Source organism: Pleurodeles waltl, chromosome 5 (assembly GCF_031143425.1).
Source record: "Pleurodeles waltl isolate 20211129_DDA chromosome 5, aPleWal1.hap1.20221129, whole genome shotgun sequence".
Classification (NCBI taxonomy): Eukaryota; Metazoa; Chordata; class Amphibia; order Caudata; family Salamandridae; genus Pleurodeles; species Pleurodeles waltl.
Window position 1 is genome coordinate 1,774,061,156 of NC_090444.1, and position 21,845 is coordinate 1,774,083,000.

Genomic DNA, 21,845 nt, shown 5'->3' on the forward strand with positions numbered 1-21,845 from the left:
ACCGAATATGGTGCCAGGATATTTATAAGATTTTGCAATTTCGTCCTTTTTTGGTTGATAAACCACCTTGCTTTTTGATTTTCCGTCCTACTTTCACGGTCTTTGTGTTTTTTTAGACTGATTTCTAGCTTTTTGCTTTATCTACCCAGTTTGTCGAGCAGTCTTTGAAGGTCTATTTGAATTTTGCCTATGAGATGCGTATCATCTGCGTATTAGAATATAGGCAGGTGAGTTTGGCCTAGTTTTGGGGGATCAGCTATTACTTGGCTTAGAGCATCATTCAGGACTGCTGTAAAAAAGGTTGAACAGGGTTGGAACCAAAACACATCCCTGTTTAAGAGCATGCATGGTATAGATTTTTCGAGATACTGCACATTTGCTTTCTAGGTTGACTCTAACCCACGGATCAATGTACAGTAGTTGTATAGCTTTCGATAACCATAACGGAATGTTCCATTATATTTTGTTCGTCTATCTATTTCTCTAGACTGTGAAGTATACAACTTGCAAAATAATTACCTCAATGTCCAATAATGTGATTAGTCAGTAATCCACTGGATTTGTACTGATTCTCTTCTTATGGATCAGCTGCATGGTAGATCCATCCCAACATTCTGGGATGGTTTAAAAATAAGCATTTATAAAGGAGTTGGGTAAAGATATTTGACCAAAAGCCATGATTGATTTTAAAAAGAGCGGCCAGAAGACCTTTCTTTTTTATTAAGGCAGATACACGTTTGTTTATTGCTTCGATATTTCCCAAGAACTTCAGTTTGCTCAGCGTTGGGTGATGTTTGCTATGGACAGTGGTTAAAGGGCCTTGCAGATTACTTTTCGATGAAGGCTTTGTTGTTGAATCATCATACGAGTGAAGAAATGTGATCCAGCAGTCTACTGTGATGTAGTGGGTTTGCAGTGGTACATGATTGTGGGACTATCTATTAATGGCTGCCCAGAACTCTTTAGGGTAGCCTTTATTGCAAACAGCTAGGAGAATATTCCAAACGTCTCACTTGCTTGTTTTTTGGCATCCCAGACTGCTTGCTTGTACTGTTTCTGCATGATCTTGATTTTGTGTTTCAATTCCAAGTTAAAACGTTTTTTAAGCATTTGTTTGGTTTCCCTACATCTTGTTTTTTTTCTCTTTTTGAGGCCAATCAAAATTAATCATTCTCCCCCAGAAGCAAGTTTGCTGTACCTGCCACCTCTCTTTCAACTAGCTCGAAATCATCTAGAACATTTTCACTTGCAAGATACTGTCACATGTCATGGAGGGGACACGCATGAAGATCCTGCAGGAAGCTAGGTAGGAGGACCTGGACACTACCTTTTATCACCTAGAGTGACAGAAGTGGTGTAAGATAGAAAGAGGCAGTGAATGGGACAAACATTCCTAGATCTGGGAACCACTAGAGTAGAAGAAGGATCTGCTGCTTGCGGTAGGGCAGTGTCTGGATACCTGCTAAGAAGCCCACCTACCTGCCTCGCTGTGCTTTCTTGGCTCATGGGGCATCTGGTGAACCATGGTGAGCGGTAATCCTTCTGCATCTTCCCTAGTTACCAACATCTGGTGCAGTGAAGCAGATGAGAAAGGAGCACAGCCACTGTGGTCACGTTCCACTGCATAGTACCCCTGCCCCCCCACAGTTTGACCACTAAAACAAGGAGGATCCCAGAAGACAGTGAGGTGCACACAGAACACAAGATTTCGCAAGACCAAGGTGCCATCTTGAAGCCAGGCACCCTTCAACAGAAACCAATGGAAGTGTCCATTTTAGAGTCAGGTAATCCACAAATATCATAAGAATCATTAGTGGCAGCCATTTTTAATTCAGGCAACTTATGAAAGTAGATTACAGCAAAAAATATAAATAGTTCAACATCACCACACAACTTCAGCAATCACAGCCAATAATACCATAACTAAAGCACCATAAGGCTGAAAAAGGCATTGGGCAGAGCCATCTTTCAACGCTTTCTACCATTTACCTCAGAGATTTCCAGACCAAAGGAGCCAAGTACGAAAAATAGATGAGGTGCTTCAAACACTACAAATGAGCTGCATGCAAAAACTACAGTGACAAACAAGCCAGAGACCTTTAACTTAACTTGGTTGGAGATGATGTAGAAGATGCACTTATGGTACTCCCTCAACAACACTTACAAAGGTCTGATCTGGTGCCTAAAGGAAAGATTTGACCTGCAGCACAAAGTGGACCACAAATGCAGCAAATTTCACATCCATGCCAAAGAGCTGATGAATCGTTAGATGTCTTTGCAATCAGATTGCGGAAGCTTTTACCATACTGGTTTGAAGTTTGAAAAATGAAACGAGGAAGCAGTATGACTGCATCGAAGGGTGCTTCATGATGACTTTTTGCACCAAGATTTTAAAAGAAGCATATACCCTGGAGAGAATACTAATCATAGAGAGAACTGATGCCAAAACAGGCAGACAAGAGCACTAGAACAAGTACATCTGATGTAAGGAACCATGAAACAGCCAGACAAACAAAGTGTTCCCCACCATGGAACGAAAGTGTAGGAAGTGCAACAAAGACAATCATTTTGCAAATGTTTGCAAAGCAAGTAGACTGAAGCAGAAGGGAGATGACTTCAAAGGCCCAGGATAAAGTAAAACCAAGCCATGCTAATAGAAGCACACAGTCAAAGCTCCTCAGAAGATTCATCCCCAGAGTGAGCATCGGATGAGTGCATGTACCTTACGACAGAAGATGCAGCACCATAAAGACAACCAGAACACATCCAGATGCTGGAGAAAAAGATCAAAAAAGAGCAGTTACAAGTGGAAAAGCATTAAGCCACATTTGTTTTCGACAGTGGACCCTCATACAACATAATATGTATATCTTAATATGCCAAAATGGAAAACAGACTATCATCGTTCAACGTTGATGTTTTGTTTGGCGGGGGCAGAGTGCCCAGTATTCTCAGAAATGAAAAGATATGACAAAACCTCACCACAAGATGACGTACATGTCTTAAGAGGTGACATGCCAGTGCCAATTCTCAGCAATGGAAATGCACAACCTATGGGATTAATTGCAACGTCATACAATATTGAAGGAGCAACGAACACTGTTCAAAGTGATTAGGTAATTGAAGGGGATTCAAATCACACTCCACATCTATGAAGTGATTGAGCCAGTATCTCAAAACCAGCAACACGTACCAGTGCATCTGCAACCCCAGGTAGAGGAGGAAATTCAACAAAGTCTACTAGAGTAACACATTGGATTGATCAACAGACCGACTCCATGGGTGTCCCTCATCATAGAAGTACCAAATCGAAATACACAGAAAATATGCATTTGTGCAGACCTGTGACTACCAAATATGGTGAATGAAAGGGAGAGACACCCAGCTCCACATGTTAACAATATGATCAGTTGCCTCAATGGAGTTTGCATGTTCGCCAAGCTAGATCTCTTCAAAGGGCACCACCAACTAGAACTGGATCCCAGTGGCATAACAAAACTTCGAATTCACTTAGGCGCCCTCAGGCCAGGGTACTGTGCTGAGGGGGCCCACTGGAGCTCAGGACCTACCCCCCACATTGCGGGGACTGCAGAGGCCTTTGTTACGTCACCGCTGGATCCTATGTCACATTCTATAACGACGTTCTCCATGCATCTAGGGTTGCTCTAGAGAGTCATAAGGCCTGTGAAGAGCTGTCTAAACATAGTGATGACATTCTAGTGTTTGGTCACATGAAAGAGGACCATGATAAAGCTGTAAGGGAAGCTTGAAGCTGTCTAGAAAAAGCAGGACTGGTGCTGAAAGAAGGAAAATGTGAGCAGGAAAAGGACAAACTTATTTGCTTTGAGCACATCTTCTCCCACAAAGAAATGCAACCATATCCAACCAAAGCCAAAACACCCAACAAAACACAAACACCAGTTGATGTAGCAGAAGTAAGATCATTCCTGGGCATAGCGAGTTGCAGCTTTTGCTACATAAAGCACTTTACCACAGTAAACACACCATGCTGAGAACCCACCAAACAAGGAAAACAATTAGCATGGGCATCAGAATGTGAAGACTCCTTCAAGAACATCAACGAGGCAATAGAGTTTGCATACTATTTGGCATGTTTGATGCATCCCTGGCACAGATCTGACAGTAGATCACATCCCCGTAGGACTAGGGGTCATCCTAGTACAGTTCAAGCCCAGCTTTGAATCTCCAAGTCAAATTATCGCATATGCAAGAAGCTAGGCTTAACAGATGTGGAAAAAACATACTAACAACCAGAAAAAGAGAATCTGACCATTGTGTTGGCATGTGAACACCATCATATGTTCTTATATGGAAAGTCTTTTACAATCATTACAGACCATCAAGCATTGGTAACCATCTACAGCAACTCAAAGTGAAAAGATCCCACCATGTATATATAAGTGGAGAATATACTAATGAACTATGGCTTCAAGACAGTGCACAAACCGGAGAAAGACCTCAATCATGCAGACTACGTCTCCTGACACCTTCTTCAGAGCAATTGCTCCACTCTTTCATTGGCAGAGGAGTAAATCAATTTTGTACAGCCGTAGAACCCCCCCCTAGTTTAGATCACACTAGAGAAACATGCATGATTCTTGCACAACAATAGCACACTTAAGGAAGCGAGAAACAGCAGGAGAAAACAACAATGGATACACACCAATAAAAACAGTCAATACAGTGGAGCAGTCAACAAAGAGGAATTACTTGCATCCAAGAATGTGCAGGAATAGCTGTCTGGAATGGAAATAGCAATATCCCTTCGCAGCACAAGGAAAGTCATACCACAGACACTATGTTGATAATCAGCCATGCACATAAGCCACTGAGGGATACTAGCAACTAAACAGACACTCAAAGTCAAGATACTAGATCATCTGGCGGAAGAAATGACTCAAGCATGTCACCTATGTCTAAGCACAGAAGCCCTTAAGACAGAGCAGCTAATACTTTTCGACCTCCCACTACTGTGTGGATAACACTGGCAGCTGACGTCTATGGACCGTTGAACAGCGGGAATGCCTCTTGTCACTGATGAGTATTCTCACCTGCATCAGGCACGCCACGTGCCATCAACATCAGTGTCAACCACCTTACCCATCTTCGATGAAATGTTTGCAACCAGGGGTATTGCACACACACTCAAGAATGACAATGTACCATCTTTCTCAGTTGAAAAGTTTCTCAAATTCATGGCTTATCTGGGGATACATCATACTGCTGTGACCACAGTTCAACAGAATAAGCCGAAATTTTCATGGCCTCTATTAAAAATATGCGGTGCAAAGAGCCAAGGTGAAGCATATGTCTGTTGGCTAAGCCATAAGCCAAGTTCTGCATGACTATCACAATACACACTTCACAGTCTCATGGGGAAGTGCCCATCAGAACTCATGCTAGGGAGAGATTCAGACAAGAATTCCACAACTGGAAGACAAGGCCCCACCAGATCATTAAGTCATAGTGGCCCGGAACCAAGAGGCCAAGGCAAAAATGAAAAGCAAGCAGGCAGGCTAAGCCGAGCAACCACTACTGCACCCAGACCTGATCACTTAGTGCTAGGGTCACAACGGCAAACTCAAAAGTCTTGCACTCCTTTTCTGACCAAGCCACTAACAGTCACCAGAGTCAGACGCACCATGATAACGGACTCATCTGGAACTTGCTCCGCAACCCAAAGCAGTGGGGGGTAGGAAGGTGTGGGGACTGGGATAAACATTCCTAGATCCGAGGAGCACAAGGTAAGCCGTGGGATCTGCTATTTGCTGTAAGACGTCTCAGATTTGAATAAAAGATAAGAAGCCCACCTACCTGGTTCTGCGTGCTTTCTTGGCCCTCATGCCATGACAAATACACAGCCACACACGTTTTGGTCGCCAGCATGCACTGGCACAGACACCAAACCTAGACCACCCACACTGAAGGCCTTGTCACTCCTACTTCATACATAGAAAAAAGACATGGGGCCAGTAGTAGGTAACAGTTTGCACGTCGCAAACAGCGATTTTCGCTGTTTGTGACGTGCAAACTGCACTATGCAATGCACAAAACCCGTTTTGCGATTCGGTAACCTGGTTACTGAATCACAAAATGGGTTTTCGAGTCGCAATTAGGAAGGGGAGTCCCCTTCCTAATTGCGAGTCGCAGTGCAATGCCAGATTGCTTTGTGACCGCAAACGCGGTCGCAAAGCAATTGCAGTTTGCACCCATTTGAAATGGGTGGTAACCCATTCGCAAAAGGGAAGGGGTCCTCATGGGACCCCTTCCCCTTTGTGAATGGAACTGCAAGCACTGCCTGCTCTGAAAAAATGAAAGAAAAACTTTTCATTTTTCATTTTTGTAATGCATCTCGTTTTCATTTAAGGAAAACGGGCTGCGTTACAAAAAAACTGCTTTATTAAAAAGCAGTCACAGACATGGTAGTCTGCTGTCCGCAGCAGGTCACCATCCCTGTGAATGCCGCCACTCGCAAGGGGGTCGCAAATTGCGACCCACCTCATTAATATTAATGAGGTGGGCCTTTATGACCCCCTTGCGAGTCACAGATGGTGTCAGGGACACCATCCTACCTTCCAATTTGCAAGTCGCAAATTGGAATCTTCCTACATCTGGCCCCTGGTCTCATAGTAGACTTGCCTCTAGAGAGAGGTCACTGCAATAGGATGGGCTGTTCAGGGACCGAGTAACTATAACATCCATAATGGCCACCATCCAAGTATATATCTAAATAAATAATGTTAGTACATATTTTATCTGTGTATGTTTGCAAATATATAGAATAGGCATTGAATAAATATATAAAATGTTTATAACACATAACTACTGGACCCTTTGCCTCACTGACTTCTGGCCTCTTGGCTGTACCTAAGACTTCTGGCCTCTTGGCTGTACCTAAGATTAATAAATTACCAGGTCATGTATGCCCTTCTCAGCTAAATTGTGGAACCCTCTCCCATGCCAGCTCCTACCACCTCCAACCACCTTTCTTGTAAGAAGCAGTGTCTTTAAGGCAAAATGATGCGGACCCCCAGCAAAATGTGGTGCGGGTGTCCTGAGACTCCCATACCTAATAATATTAATGTGGCTTAGGCTAAATTAGGGGTCCCCTGAAAGGTGCGGCGGCCCTTTGAGCCTCTGCAGGGGGTCGCGCTACCACCGGGTAGGAAGCCCTTGAAATCCTGGTCATTTTGGTCTGTGCGCTGGACTTTGGTCGTTTTCAGAATCGTGCTTAATATCTGTTTCCAAAGATCCTTCGCCGAACAAAAGAAAATGAATCCAGTTATTACTTTATTGGTAGGAACCACCTAATATAAATAGTTGCAATCTTTTATCAACTGATTTAAAACCGTTTTGAATCTAAGTGAAGCGTGAAAAGCTTGTCTTTGTCTCTGCAATTAAAATGTATGTACATCGTGGACTCCTTGTCACCTAGGTTATAACTGCAAGGGTGGTGAAGTGATTTCACGTTTCTGTAATTCCGAGAAATGCCTTCATCTCTGTGTCTGATACTGGAGGCGTTGTTTATATTATAATGTACACAAAGGCTGGGGTAGAGGGTCAGCTCCATTTTTAGCTTTTCTCTTCTTTCTGAAGAGATGTGCGTTCACCGTCTCTGCAGATTAAGCGAGTTCTTATGGATGCTGGTGACTGGCGACATCATTATACAACAAGCAGTTGCAATGCAGTGGGTCTCGCGTTTGCTCGAGTTAGAGCTATTAGTGTTGTAAATTCCTAACTGGACTTTTCTTGCCCCACAAACTGAAAACAAAAAGTAAAACAGTTGACATAAGCGACATGATTCAAAGCTCCGCCGTGAGCACGAAGCAGAGAGACAAAAGGGAAAAGAAGTTCAGTCACAGTCAAAGTTATTGGCAAAAGTGCAATTATCCATGTTACAGGGTCGATGGCCAAGGCAGTAACAAAACCGCCCTAAGGAGGGACAAACATAAAGGAGTTACCAACGAAAGGAAATAATTTTTGAAAGGCAAGCCCATGAACAAGTGATAGTGCTGGGTGTGCAGTGGGCGTGGTTAAAAGCCCAGATGGATACCAACACGTCAGAAAAGCAGCGATTGCGCGCTGCTATGCTCAACATAAAAAAGCTATTCGTGTGTCACAAAGCAGTTTTCAAAAATATAATTTAGATTTACTATTAGTTTTAGTGGGATCAAATTACCCTGCCATATGCATAGCTGCCAAGGTTTCAGATTGCTATGTGTGACATTCTCATAATTTCAGTGTAATTATGAGGACATTTCAACAACTGTGAGTGACACTTCTGCACGAGCTGCAAAGAGGTGCTAGTTTTTAATGTTGACAAGTGAAACAACTTGTCGGAGAATACAAAGTGCTTTTGGTAAAAAAAAAGTCAGATGTGGAGGTCACTAGGAGCGAGGCTTTCAGACCAGGCCAAACAAACCTGACTAAAATTGCACTCAAATATTAAAAGCTGGCTTCTACAGAGGAGAATTATTGTGTCCCTTGTTCATTTCTGCATAATATCCCAGTCTCTGTTTCACCAACATTGGGTACACGTCTTGTCACATAAGTGATATGTGAGCTGATTGTATTCTATTTGAGATGTAGGCCCTCATTATCACTGTGGCGGTCTTGAGACCGCCACAGTCGTGGTGGCGGTCAGACCGCTGTCACAGTGACGGTCTGACCTCCATATTACGATGGTGGTGAAAGTGCCACGGTCGCACTGCTGGAACCACCACTTTTAGGCCAGCCGACGGCCTGGCGGTGCCAGTGGTCTTAATACACCAGGGCAGCGCTGCTGGGGATTACGACCCCCATGTCCTCCAGCTTGGGCATGGCGGTTCCACTGCCATGCAAAGGTTGGCGGAGACGGGGTGCCGGGGGCCCCCATGGACAGCCCCATCACGCTTTATACTGCCTGAATTACAGGCAGTGAAAATGCTTGACGGGTGCTGTCGCACCTGATGCACCGCAACATTGCCGCTAGCTCGATTACAAGCCGGCACAAATGTTGTTGTGAGTTTCCCGCTGGGCCAGCGGGCAGAAATGCTGTTTTCGTCTGGTGGGCCAGCGGGAAACTCAGAATAGGGCAAGCGGCCGGAAAACCGGAGTGGCCGTTTTCTGGACCAAAGAGTTTGGCAGGCGACCTCCGCCACCCACCAACTTCATAATGAGGCCCTAATGTCATGACAGCCGTTTGTCAGAAAGTAGCTCAGTAGTTTGAGCCAGTGCTGTCAAGATATGTGCCTGAGCTGAAGGTCACAGTTTTAAGTCTGAGGAGTGACTCCTCCGCCTTTCAACAATTTGAGCCCAAATAAATGGTTGCTACAGTATTGCAGTATTTATATAGTGCCTGGTGCTATTACCAATGAATAGCTGTAGATATTAGTAACTATTGGGTGGCCCACCCTTGTGTATTAATTTAACGTCATAATGCATTCTGGGAACTGTAGTATTGGTTTACTTTAGTAGGCCTATTTGCTTAAACCAATTAAAATAGATTAACCACTCTTAATGTTTGAAGGATATACATTTACAAAAACGCGCTAAGATCAATTTGCAAAATGTGAACTTTTCCGTGTGACAGTTTCTTTTCCTCTGTACACGGGAGTAACAGGAAAGTCACAAGCTGCCCAGGAGCCCTGTGTTATATATAACTGACATCTTCGCTCAGCTCTGGCTTTTTAGCTAAGTTCACTTTGCATCCTGGGCTATTCTATAAACACCTCCATGTTACATCACATAAAAGTGGGTACTGTCTGCTGTCTGACAAAGCATTGTTTGTACTAGCGGACAGAAGCACTCACTAAACAAGAAAACGTCACGCATTAGGCAACTCAAAACTTGGATGTGAGGGATCATTATGACAGTCAGAATCCAAAACCGCCAAAAGGAAAGGGGACTGTCAGTGACACTGAGGGTAGCGCCAGATGCCGGAAAAGCAGCAACAGGGAAGGTGCCACCCTCAGATAATTCACTTAGGGCCAGATGTACAATGTAGCTTTCCGGTCGCTAACGGCCCATGGGGCTGTTTGCGACCGTAAAAATGCTTTTTTCTATGTATCAAAGCAAAATGCAACTCAGAAACTTGTTTATCAAATCGCATTTTGCTTTTGCGATTCGGTATTAGGAAGGGGTGTGTTTAGGGCGTCCCTTCCTAATACTGAATCGCACTGGCATGTAGGAATGTTTTGCGACCGTGAATGCGGTCGCAAAACATTCAGTTACCACCAACTTCAAGTTGGTGGTAACCCATTTGCAAACGGGAAGAGGTCTCCAGAACCCCTTCCCCTTTGTGAATGGAAGCGTACATATTTTTTCAGAGCAGGTAGTGGTCCATGGACCACTGCCTACCCTGAAAAAGTGAAAAGAAAACTTTTAATTTTTTTGTTTGAAATGCATCCCGAAAACACGCTGCATTTAAAAATAATAAAAAAACAAAACCAAAAAAAAACAGCTTTATGTGAAAGCAGTCACTGACATGGTTGTCTGCTGTCCCTAGCAAGCCACCATCGCTGTGAGTGGGGCCATTCCCAATGGGGTCGCAAATTGCTACCTACCTCATGAATATTGATGAGGTAGGTCTTTGCAACCCTTTTGGGAATGGCTAAATGTTTCTGAGACACACTTGTACATTTCATTTTGTGAGTCTCTAATTGCGGCTCACAAAAAGCTGTTATTAGAGACTCGCAAAATGAAATGGACATACATCTGGCCCTAAGTCCACCAGCACAGAAGTAGCCACAGGCTACGTACTGAGGCAGCCTTGGCTGGGTATCGTCTGGTAATAAATACAGTCTGCTGAGCCCAGCCGTGCCGCGGCACGCGCCCCAGGTGTGTGAACGGTTCCGAGTTGCTGCAGGCTGCTAAACTTAATTATATTATTTGTTCTTTAATCATAGTGTGCCAGTCAATATGTTATTTATTAACACACAAACCTGAGTGACCAGTAAGAGTCTTGGAGCACCATCTGCACAATCCTCGGACGCTGCACTGCTGTAAATGCAGTGCCGATGGTCTCTCCTGTGCTCAAGTTCTCCTTCACAGAGCCCAGGTGGTGATTGTCAAGGAGCTAAAAATGTGTGATTAATGCATTTTAATGCGGTGATGCGGACCACCACATTAAAATACGTTAGTCTAATGCCTGACGCGTGGTACGTAGCAGGGTTGCATATGTGATACCCAGTCGCTTAAATTTCATCTGGAATTTACCCAACTCCATAACTAGCTTCCTGAGCAGGACCAAGCTAAGATTTATAGGCTCTGGCCGCCATTTTGAAACACGGCGAGAGCTGAGGGAGCGCTATCTGCAAAACAAATATGGCGGAATGAAAATGAGACCTTAACCTGAGAGTTCCCATTCAAATATGGTGTCTATTTATGCAATAAAAGGGCTCCGATTATATTGTGAGCAGGAGCAACTGCATATTCAAAAGAACTCAATGGAAAACACAGCCCTTACCCCTAGGGTCAACTCTTCCCAGAAAAGCACCCCTTTCACATATATTTGTAGAACCACACTCACCGAGCTCTGCTTCATCCGGTCCACTAGGTCACGGGCTTGGGCTACCATGTTACTAGAGGGGAGGAAGACATTCAGTGATTACAGGAAACGGGCTAGCTTGTTTGATTGCAGTTGACAAACATAAGCTCTTGTCTGAATTTACAGAGACTTTCAAACACTATATTATCTGCGTAGATGCAAATATAAGACATTGCACGTGCTCCAATTGATTTGACTCTTTACCTCAACCAATAGCTGTTTTTGTTACTACCAATAAGACAGGGCTCAAACATGTAGTAACCAGAAATAGTTGCACAGTACCCTTCCATGTATTTGGTAAAAAATAGAGACTTGTCATATGCACTATACAGAGCGAATCGACGTTGCATCTTCCTTATTCCAAAGACAGTAGTTGTACCAGTTTGTAATTACCATTTAATTGATCAGTGTTGCCTTCAATTTTATCTCCATTTAGCAAACAGTGACAATAAACGCACAGTGGATTATTGGCTTCTAAGATGATACTCCTGAGGCCCTTAGGAAATTCACCTTCTTTACCTGCTGTCACATCACGATTTTCTGCTCTTTCTGCAATTAGATCTTCTTGTTTAGTCTCCTATACTGTAGCTGGCTTTTCTGAATTTAATTCCTAACTATCATCCTTTCATGTTTCTCCACCTTCATGTTATGCACCCAGACCTTCTTGGCTGTCGCGCCTGCAGGCACCTCATTTACCGCCACTTGATCTACACAAAACATTATCAATTCATCCTCCTTTTACTTGATTTTTTATATTTCTGTGTGTCTGTAATGTACATGAATACCTTATATCCCTGTGACTCAGGAGCAGACATTAAATACTGAAAACAGAAAAGGTAGACTTTCAGTCCTCTAGTGAACTTCAGATGATCAGAATATAGTTGTGAAATAGTCAGACTGGAGTTAGAGAATGTGGGACATGTTGTGTGCAGGGATTGCATTTAAGGTGTCTACTGTAAAAACAACAAAATGATGGATATAATGGTGGAATTAATCTTATCCACTTGCAACTGCTTGGCGACGAGTTTCAGCTCTATCTCCTCTCTATCTCTCTTCTTTCTCTCCTCTCTCTCTCTCTCCCCCCCCCCCCATCCCCCAGAGATCACCTATATGCAGTCCTGTCTGCTCCAGTAGGCACAGTCCAGCCAAGACAGGTATTCTGCAGATGGGTGTGTTTTGATTGTTTGTTGGGGGTGGTTGCTGTATAGCAGAGGATGGCAGGGAGGACATATTGAAGTCCAGACTGGGAATGTTGCTTTTGGAAAGGGGTTGGTTCTGTGACTCTTTTTTGGCTTTCATGGTAATCATCAGAACCAACAGTACATGAAGAAAGACACATATTTTTGGTGTGGTTAATGAACAACATAATGCTGAGGTCAGTGTTCTCTCAAGCTGTTGCAGGTCTGTAGATCAGGTAGAAAGTGGTCTTCTAGCACACAAAAGTTGATGAGAGGAATGCTTGCAATTTCTCAATCCACTGACAATCACTCTGGGTAGCATCCCAACCCACTGTTCTTATGTGTGTTTGATGTACCATCATACGTGGCAATTGTATTCCCAGACGTGGGTCATGTGCTCACTGTGCCACTGGAACCAAGCCACACCTGACTGAAGAGCCCCAATCAGGGGGAACTGGCCTTGGGGTGCTTGTGTTCCAGTTCAGGAAGGACCTGTCCTGGCAGTTCGGGCTGGACTGTTCCTATTGGAGCACTGTCAAGACAGATTTGAATTTGGCTGCATTCAAACTGAAGTGGTATGCTGGGCAAAATATGATTGATTGGAATGCTACCACGAGTGACTGCCAGTGGTCAGACAAATTGCAAGCAATCCTCCTCTCTCCTTTTGTTTATTTGCTGGAAAGTGGTCATCTGACAATGCAGAGAGAGGGACTCAGCGGATTGAGAGCTACATCAAGGTGCTGATATTGAATTCCTGGTGGGTCCATGGCCAGGAGGCTTTGAGGATGAAAGGGACGCCTCCACCAGTCTGATACGTGTAGCCAATGTTTAGAATACTGTTGCCTGAGAGAATGAGGATATCTACAATGTGTGCAGAGGTGGGGGTGCACCTAGTCTACATTATGGTGGTTTGTTGGTGATAGCACCTGTGATGTCTGCAGTGGGAAATGTCTGGAACAATGAGTCCAGAACAATGCTGTCATTTACCACACAAGCGTCATCACGCTTGCCGGAACGACGACTCCCTTTTTCTCTACCTTAACCGCACATGTGCTGAACAAAGCACATGCAGAGTTAAGGCAGAGAAAAAGGGAGAGTGCATCGGAAGAGGACGGGGTCAAGTAAGTGGGGCTGGGGCAGAGTTGGGGTAATTTTTAAGGGGGGAAAGGTAGAGTTATTTTTTTTAAGGGGTGGGGGTTGGGTAGTTATGTTTTTAGTGCGGGTGGGGGGTCCGGGTAGTTCTATTTTTAGGGCCAGAGGGGAGGGGTCGAGGTAGTAGTGTTTTTAGCGCGGGTGGTGGGGGGGGCGGGGTACTTTTGTTTTTAGGGCGGTTGGGTGCAGAGTAGTTATGTTTTTAGGGTGGGTGGGGGGTAGTAGTGTTTTTAGGGGGAGAGGGGGATCAGGCTACTTGTGATTTTAGGGCAGGGGGTAGTTAAGTTTTTAGAGCGGGGTAGTTATGTTTTTAGGACAAGTGGAGGTGTTGGGGTAGTTATGTTTTAGGACGGTTGGGGAGGGGTTGGAGTACTCGTGTTTTTAGGACGGGTGGGATACTTGTGTTTTTAGGGTGGGTTGGGGAGGGGTTGGAGTACTCGTGTTTTTAGGACGGGTGGGATACTTGTGTTTTTAGGGTGGGTTGGGGCGGGGTAGTTATGTTTTTAGGGCGGGTGGGGAGAGGTCGCGTAGTTATGCTTTTAGGGCAGGTGGTGAGGGGTTGGGGTAGTAGTGTTTTTAGGGCAGGTGGTCGGGGAACTTATGTTTTTAGGGTGGGTGGGGGGCTGGGTTGTTATGTTTTTAGGGCGAGTGGGTAGGGTCAGGTAGTTATGCTTTTAGGGCAGGTGGGGGGGTGGCATGCTAGACCCACGCATGCCGTTCCCATACATGCCTTTACTAGGCATGCTTTTACAATGAAAAATTGTTGCAAAGGCATGCCTGGTAAAGTCATTCGTGGTAACAACGCAGTCGGTGTGCCGACTGCGTTGTTCAGGCATGGGTGGTTCGCGCATGCGTTGTTCCATCATACATCTGTCTGAAGCATGACTTAGGGCCTGATTTAGACTTTGGTGGATGGGTTTACTCCGTTACAAACATGGCAGATATCCCGTCCGCTGTATTATGATTCCATGATGGAAAACGGCTTTTACAACGCATCCGGAGCCATGCAGACCCTAAGCACGCATGCGTTACCACACTGGCCCAGGCACACAGGAGGAACAGCCAGAAGAGGAACACGGCGGCTAGGTAAGTGGGGCGAGGGGGGTTTTTAAGGACAGGGTGGGGTAGGTTTTAGAGTTCAGGATGGGGGGTCGGGGTATCTTTTTAGGACAGGGTGAGATAGTTTTTAGGACAGGGTGGGATAGGGTTGAGGGTGGGGCGGGGGGGTCAGGGTAGTTTTTAGGACAGGGTAGGGTAGGTTTTAGGGTTTAGGGCATGGACAGGAGGTCGGGGGTCAGGTTAATTTTTAGGACAGGGTGGGGTAGTTTTTAGGACAGTGTATGTTTTAGGGTTTAGTATGGGGGCAGGGTAGTTTTAAGTCAGAGCGGGTAGGGATTAGGGCAAGGGTGGGGGGTCTGGGTAGTTTTTAGTACAGTGTAGGGGAGTTTTTAGGACAGGGTAGGTTTTAGGCTTAGGGCGGGGTGGGGGTCGTTTTTAAGACAGGGCTGGGTAGGTTTTAGGGTTTAGGGTGGGGGCAGAGGTTCAGGGTAGTTTTTAGGACAGGGTGGGTGAGTTTTTAGGACAGGGTAGGTTTTAGAGTTTAGGGTGGGGTTAGGCTAGTTTTTAGGGTTTAGGGCGGGGCAGAGGGTGGAGGTAGTTTTTAGGACAGGGTGGGGGAGTTTTTAGGACGGGGCAGGTTTTAGGGTTTAAGGCGGATGGGGTCATTTTTAGGCCAGGGAGAGGTAGGTTTTAGGACAGGGCAGTGAAGCTTTGAGGGTGGGGCAGGGTAGTTTTTAGGACAGGACAGGGTAATTTTTTATTACAGTGTAGATTTTAGAGTGGGGCGGGGTGGGGTAGTTTTAAGGACAGGGCGGGTAGGTTTTAGGCTTTAGGGAAGGGGTGGAGGGGTCGGGGTAGTTTTTAGGACAGGGCGGGGAGTTTTTAGGACGGGTAGGTTTTAGGGTTTCGGGCAGAGGTCGGGTAGTTTTTAGGACAGGGTAGGTTTTAGGGTGGGCAGGTGGTTGGGTAGTTTTTAGGAGAGGGTGGGTGAGTTTTTAGGACAGGGTAGGTTTTAGGATGGGGTCGGGGTACCTTTTAAGACAGTGCAGGGTAGGCTTTAGAGTTTAGGGTGCGGTGGTGGTCGGAGTAGGTTTCAGGACAGGTCGGCAAGGTTTTAGGACATGGCAGAGTAGTTTTTAGGGTTTAGGGCAGGATGGAGTGGAGTACTTTTTAGGACAGGGTAGGATTTAGGGTTGGGGTGGGGGGGTCAGGATGTTTGTAGGAAAGGGCGGGGTAGGTTTTAGGGGTCAGGGCAGGGGTGAGGGGTCAGGTAGTTTTTAGAACAGAGTGGGGGAGTATTTAGGACAGGGAAGGTTTTAGGGTTTAGAGTGGGTTGAGGTTGTTTTTAGGACAGGGCGGGGTAGGCTTTGGGGTTTAAGGTGGGGTGTTGGGGTTGTTTTTAGGACAGGGTGTGGTCGTTTTTAGGACAGTGTAGGTTTTAGGGTTTAGGGCGGGGGTCGGGTAGTTTTTAGGACATGGGGGCTAGGTTTTATGACATGGCGAGGTAGCTTTCAGGGTTTAGGGCGGGGCAGGACAGGGGTGGGGGTAGTTTATAGGACGGGCGGGTAGGTTTTAGGGCGGGTGGTTAGGGTAGTTTTTAGGACAGGGTGTTTTAGGGTTTAGGGCGGGTTAGCTTTTAGGGTTTAGGACGGCGGTTGGGGTAGTTTTTAGGACAGGGCGGGCTAGGTTTTAGGTTTCAGGGTGGGAGAAGGACGTCGGGGTAGTTTTGAGGACAGAGTGGGGGAGTTTTTAGGACAGGGTAGGTTTTAGAGTTTCGGGCAGAGGTCGGGTCGTTTTTAGGACAGGGTAGGTTTTTGGGCAGGCAGGTGGTTGGGTAGTTTTTAGGACAGGGTTGGGGAGTTTTTAGGACAGGGTAGGTTTTAGGGCGGGTCGGGGTACTTTTTAGGACAGTGCAGGGTAGGTTTTAGAGTTTAGGGTGGGGTGGGGGTCGGAGTAGGTTTTAGGAGAGGTCGGGGTAGGTTTTAGGACATGGCAGAGTAGTTTTTAGGGTTTAGGGTGGAGTGGAGTAGTTTTTAGGACAGGGTAGGATTTAGGGTTTAGGGTTGGGGTGGGGGGTCAGGATGTTTGTAGGACAGGGCGGGTAGGTTTTAGGGGTCAGGGCAGGGGTGAAGGGTCGGGTCGTTTTTAGGACAGAGTGGGGGAGTATTTAGGAAAGGGTAGGTTTTAGGGTTTAGAGTGGGTTGAGGTAGTTTTTAGGACAGGGCGAGGTAGGCTTTGGGGTTCAAGGTGGGGGGGTGGGGTTGTTTTAAGGACAGGGTGTGGTCGTTTTTAGGACAGGGTAGGTTTTAGGGTTTAGGGCAGGGGTCGGGTAGTTTTTAGGACATGGGGGTGAGGTTTTATGACATGGCAAGGTAGCTTTTAGGGTTTAGGGTGGGGCAGAACGGGGTGGGGGTAGTTTATAGGACAGGGCGGGGTAGGTTTTAGGGCGGGTGGTCAGGGTAGTTTTTAGGACAGGGTGTTTTAGGGTTTAGGTCGGGTTAGCTTTTAGGGTTTAGGACAGCGCTTGGGGGTTGGGGTAGTTTTTAGGACAGGGCGGGCTAGGTTTTAGGTTTCAGGGTGGGAGCAGGAAGTCGCGGTAGTTTTGAGGATAGAGTGGGGTAGTTTTTAGGACAGGGTAGGGTTTAGGACAGGGGTGGGGGTTGGGGTAGTTTTTATGACAGGGCAGGTTTTAGGACAGGGCATGGTAGCTTTTAGGGTGGGGGTTATACCTTTTCTAAGCATTCTTTTACAATGAAATTCTTTGTAAAGGCATGAGTGATAAAGGCATGCGCAGTTGGGCAGCAGTTGTTGTTCCGATCGCGTTGTTAAGCCATGCGTGGTTCTGCCATGCGTGGTTCTGTCATGCGTGGTTCTCTCATACAGCCTTCTATGATATCCAATAGAAATCGTAATATGGCAGATGGAAATCCGTCATGTTTGTGATGGAGTAACCTGTCCGACAAACTCTAAATCGGGCCCTTAGTGTGGCATGAGGCGGGGTACCCGACAAGTGCATGTTCTTTGAATGATGCTGAGAGGAATCTTCACGAGGTTCCTCAGATTGACGGACCAAGTATGTTGTGTGCAGGGATGGTGCTTGAGTGCTTGGGCCGGGATAAGGACCACAATGATAACCTATATCAGGTTAAAGATGCATCGCTTCTGGCCCTTGGTCCTTACTGGGTCCTAACAGAACCACACAGAGGTCGCCACTGATCTCACTGCTATTCTTCACACCCACTCTTTGCTGCGAAGAACCTAAGGCCTCCGAAGGATGTGAGTGAGTAGATCTATTCTATTCTTACCACTGCCTCCTCGTAGCTTTTTTCCTCTGTCACATTTTACTGGTTATGTGTTTCATGTTTTTTAGACTCATTTTTTTCTGGTTACATATAACTCAATTTTTCCTCCTAACCCACGGCTGCCCAGGAGGATCATGTTTCAAAGACTCAGAGACTTCAAAACAAAAAAAATAGTGTTTAGTCCAATTGGCCACAAAAAATGCCACTCACTGACCTTTCTGCTGAAAGGTGAAAAAAACAATGTTTTCGAAGGAGAAATCTTTTCCAAACTCAGAAACGTGTATTTTACATCTCGAAAGCAATAGGAACTCTGACTATGTATTGCCACGTGTTGTGGCGTGGTGTAGTGTGGTGTGGTGAGAAAATATAGGCCCATATTCTTACAAAATGAAATTGTATTTTGTACGTTTGCGCCGATTTTGCGTCAAAGAATTACGCAAATGCGGTGCAAAAAAAGTATAAATATGGGCCATAGTATCTCCATAAAAAAGAATTAGGTCATAACCAGTCATGGGCAAGAACATAAATTACTTGAAGGGCTACCAAAGTACTGATGTGTGATTTCATGATCAAAATGATGAATGAAGCATTGGACAACAACAGTTTAGGTGGCACACCAAAGAGAAAGTCTATTGAGATATGACACAGGTACAAGATTGATAGAGAGCTTCTTCGGGTGTCAAGAATGTGTTGGGAGTGTGCAGATGTGGCGTGAGGGGTGGTAGCAGACATTCAGACCATGCGAGCGATGGGAGGACAGGACTGATAAATTGGAGGGACAGATGAGAGCTACACATGCCCAGATGTTTTGAGGATGGATCTAAAGGGAATCCTACAGATGGTCAAACACCATACCCAGTTTTCTGAATCCAACATAAAAGGACCCTTGTCCTGACCGAGTTGCTTAAGTCATTGATGCTTAAAGGATCTGATTTCCTCCTGGATTCTACTAGGTCAGGTAATTGCATATTTATTAGTGACTTACCTCGCTTTAGCACCACTCACGGCAACATTAAACCTCGCATTCGCCTTCCCGGTGCCGGTGGAAAAGCCGTAGAGGTTCGGATTGAACCGTTTTAGGACATCTTCAAAGAAAAAGGACAAGGTTCACTGTTAACACTTCAGTAGGCGCTTGCAACAACGTAGGCAGCGAATGTCTGTTATTGTAAATGTATTTATGTAGCGCTTACTACGCCTGGTGAGACACCGAGGCACTTGTGAAGAGCAAAGATTATTATTATTATTTTTTTTTTATTCAGCCAGACCTTCAGAGACTTCAGTGGTTATTCCACGTGGACTAGACACAAGCACGATAAGTGAAGTTTATAATTTGAAAGTGACCAGTGAGGGCAGAAGACACATGGCCACACGACCACGCTCATGGCTGGCTGGGGCTTGTTTACCACCTAGCGACAGTGACAGACACTTTACTGCAGGCATCGCCTGGCAAGGGGCCTAGTTCGGTCAGTAAGATTGGGGTGGGAGGGAGTCGTGAGCATTAGAATTCCCAGCAATCACTCTGGCACGTGATTTCAAAGTACATTATATGACAACCAGGGAGAGTGTCAGGGGCTTAAGGGGCAGTGGAAATGGAGAGGAATGTATATTGGTAGGGTTGCCAAATTAGAGAAAACACATTCTTTTGTGAAATAACTAACATTTTTAAAGTCTTTCCAAACAGAGAGAGGGAGAGAGTGTCCGTTTTTGTCTGTGTAAACAAAAAATCCTGGTGAAATCCGACCGACACGTCACCATGCCCGACTGAAAGCACCCGCACCCAACTATTTATCAAAAAAATACATTCATTAGGGGGGTGTAACACCCCAAGCGTCCCCCCCCCCCCCCCACCTCGAAGCTACATCCCTGCTCCTGGAAAGGGGGCTAGGTATGCTGCTTGAGGGCAATACTGGGGCCCTGTAACCCCTAGTGTTGCCATCTTGTAGAAGAAGAACCCGAAGGCTCCCTCCCCCAAAACTTAACTCTTGGTGACAACCTGGGATTCCGTGCCCCATCAGTACATATTTGCAAGCTCTTGTTATTTCTGGTGCAACGCTGGACATTTGCGGCAGCTGTCATTTCCACTCAGGGAGCATTGCTTCAAGGTTAGGCAGAAGGGTGGGTCCAGCATTCGCTGCTAGTCCGTGGTCTGCCTGTTCCAGGGAGACCAGCAGCGCATCCCAGTCACTCATTACGAAATCTCCCAGGGCGCATCTCCCAGAACCATCAAATCGCTCCACTTGGATCATTTCCAGAGAGCTAATGGCCCCTGAATGGACCCAAAGCGCTAAAATGCAACATTCGCAAGAAGTGGATGAAAGGTGCTTTATAATTGCTCCCCGAAAGACCATCATGGCTTCCTGCTTGCGGATGCAGACCAGCGACTGCTTCCACAAACGAGGCACCTGGAAGACGAAGGGCTGTCCTCGCGCGGGTTCTCGCGCAGTTGTGTGCGTTCAGCAGCATTGTATTGCTAGATCATAATTGCTGCATTGGGACCCACAGCTTCATCCTGCCTGTAACGCTTTCTAGCTGTACCAATGTAATAATGTGCATAAGATAAAGTACCCTCTGCCATACATTATAAGGAGATTGCAAGTCACTGAGCAGTCCCATGATCAGACAGATGAACAACTCCAAAGGCAGGCTTCCTTTACCCTTATAGGTCATGGAACTCTGTGCTGACTTGCAATATACTTTTAATGTACAGCGGGACCATGTTATCCCTTATGATGCATGGGCATATCCATTGCCACAAAAACCTTAAATCCTCGGTGTGGTGGTATTTCACACGAAAGAGATAGGATGTTTGTAAACATGAAGAATACAATTAGAATCTCTAGTAAAAAATAAAACACGTGAAAGCAACCAGGTATTTATTCGAGAAATATATTAGAATCAGATAATTACGAGTTAGAGTTGAAAAAATGCTGTAGGTCAGAATGTGTAGAAACATGAGAATCTAGATTTCCTACAAGTTGTCTTAAATAGTTTCTTTCTGCTTATCACTGTTTATCTAGAAAAAAACGAGTAAAGAGAAAATCTGTTTCATTTTTGAAACTGCAGCTTTAATCATGCTCTGTGGCCGCCTTTCCCCTACCTACTGGCTCTGGCTGCAGGCATTGTGCCACTAGAACTCACCTGTAACACATTATTACAGTGGAACAACTACATAATTTCTTTATTATACGCGACTAGGGATGTCACAAGTCACCTAAAATAAAGCAATTAGAGATTGGATTTTGCACAGGGATTGCAGGATCCTATGCATTATAATATCTCACCAGAGCATTAATAGCAATCCTGGTAACAGCAAGCTGAATTCTTTGCAGGAACGATGTTCCAGTTTGGTGGTGATGCTTGTATAAAGCAGGATGCAATGCAGCGCACAACTCTAGACTCGATGAAGAATTTACATTTCGATTTGATTTTACTTGTGGTAAATGCTTGCGGTAGTAGCTGGAGCATATACGTACTGTCAGAGTGATGCTTACTAAACTTACTAAATGAATGTGTTTCTACTTATTGAATCAATGATGCCTACTAATTTACTAAAGTAATGTGAGTCTCTACTTACTGCATCAGAGTGATGGTTACTAAACTTACTAA

The 21,845-nt window shown here is 45.3% G+C and overlaps 1 protein-coding gene across 1 annotated transcript in view; it reads right to left on the bottom strand.

Moving 5' to 3' along the window:
* Positions 1 to 21,845, bottom strand: part of PLB1 (phospholipase B1) — a 328,328-nt gene that overhangs the window by 59,271 nt on the left and 247,212 nt on the right. Inside the window, exons 43-44 of the mRNA XM_069236215.1 lie at positions 19,225 to 19,324; positions 11,531 to 11,582 (exon numbers count right to left, since the gene is read on the bottom strand). Coding sequence (XP_069092316.1) covers positions 11,531 to 11,582; positions 19,225 to 19,324 — 152 coding nt within the window. The remainder of the gene's footprint in view (positions 1 to 11,530; positions 11,583 to 19,224; positions 19,325 to 21,845) is intronic.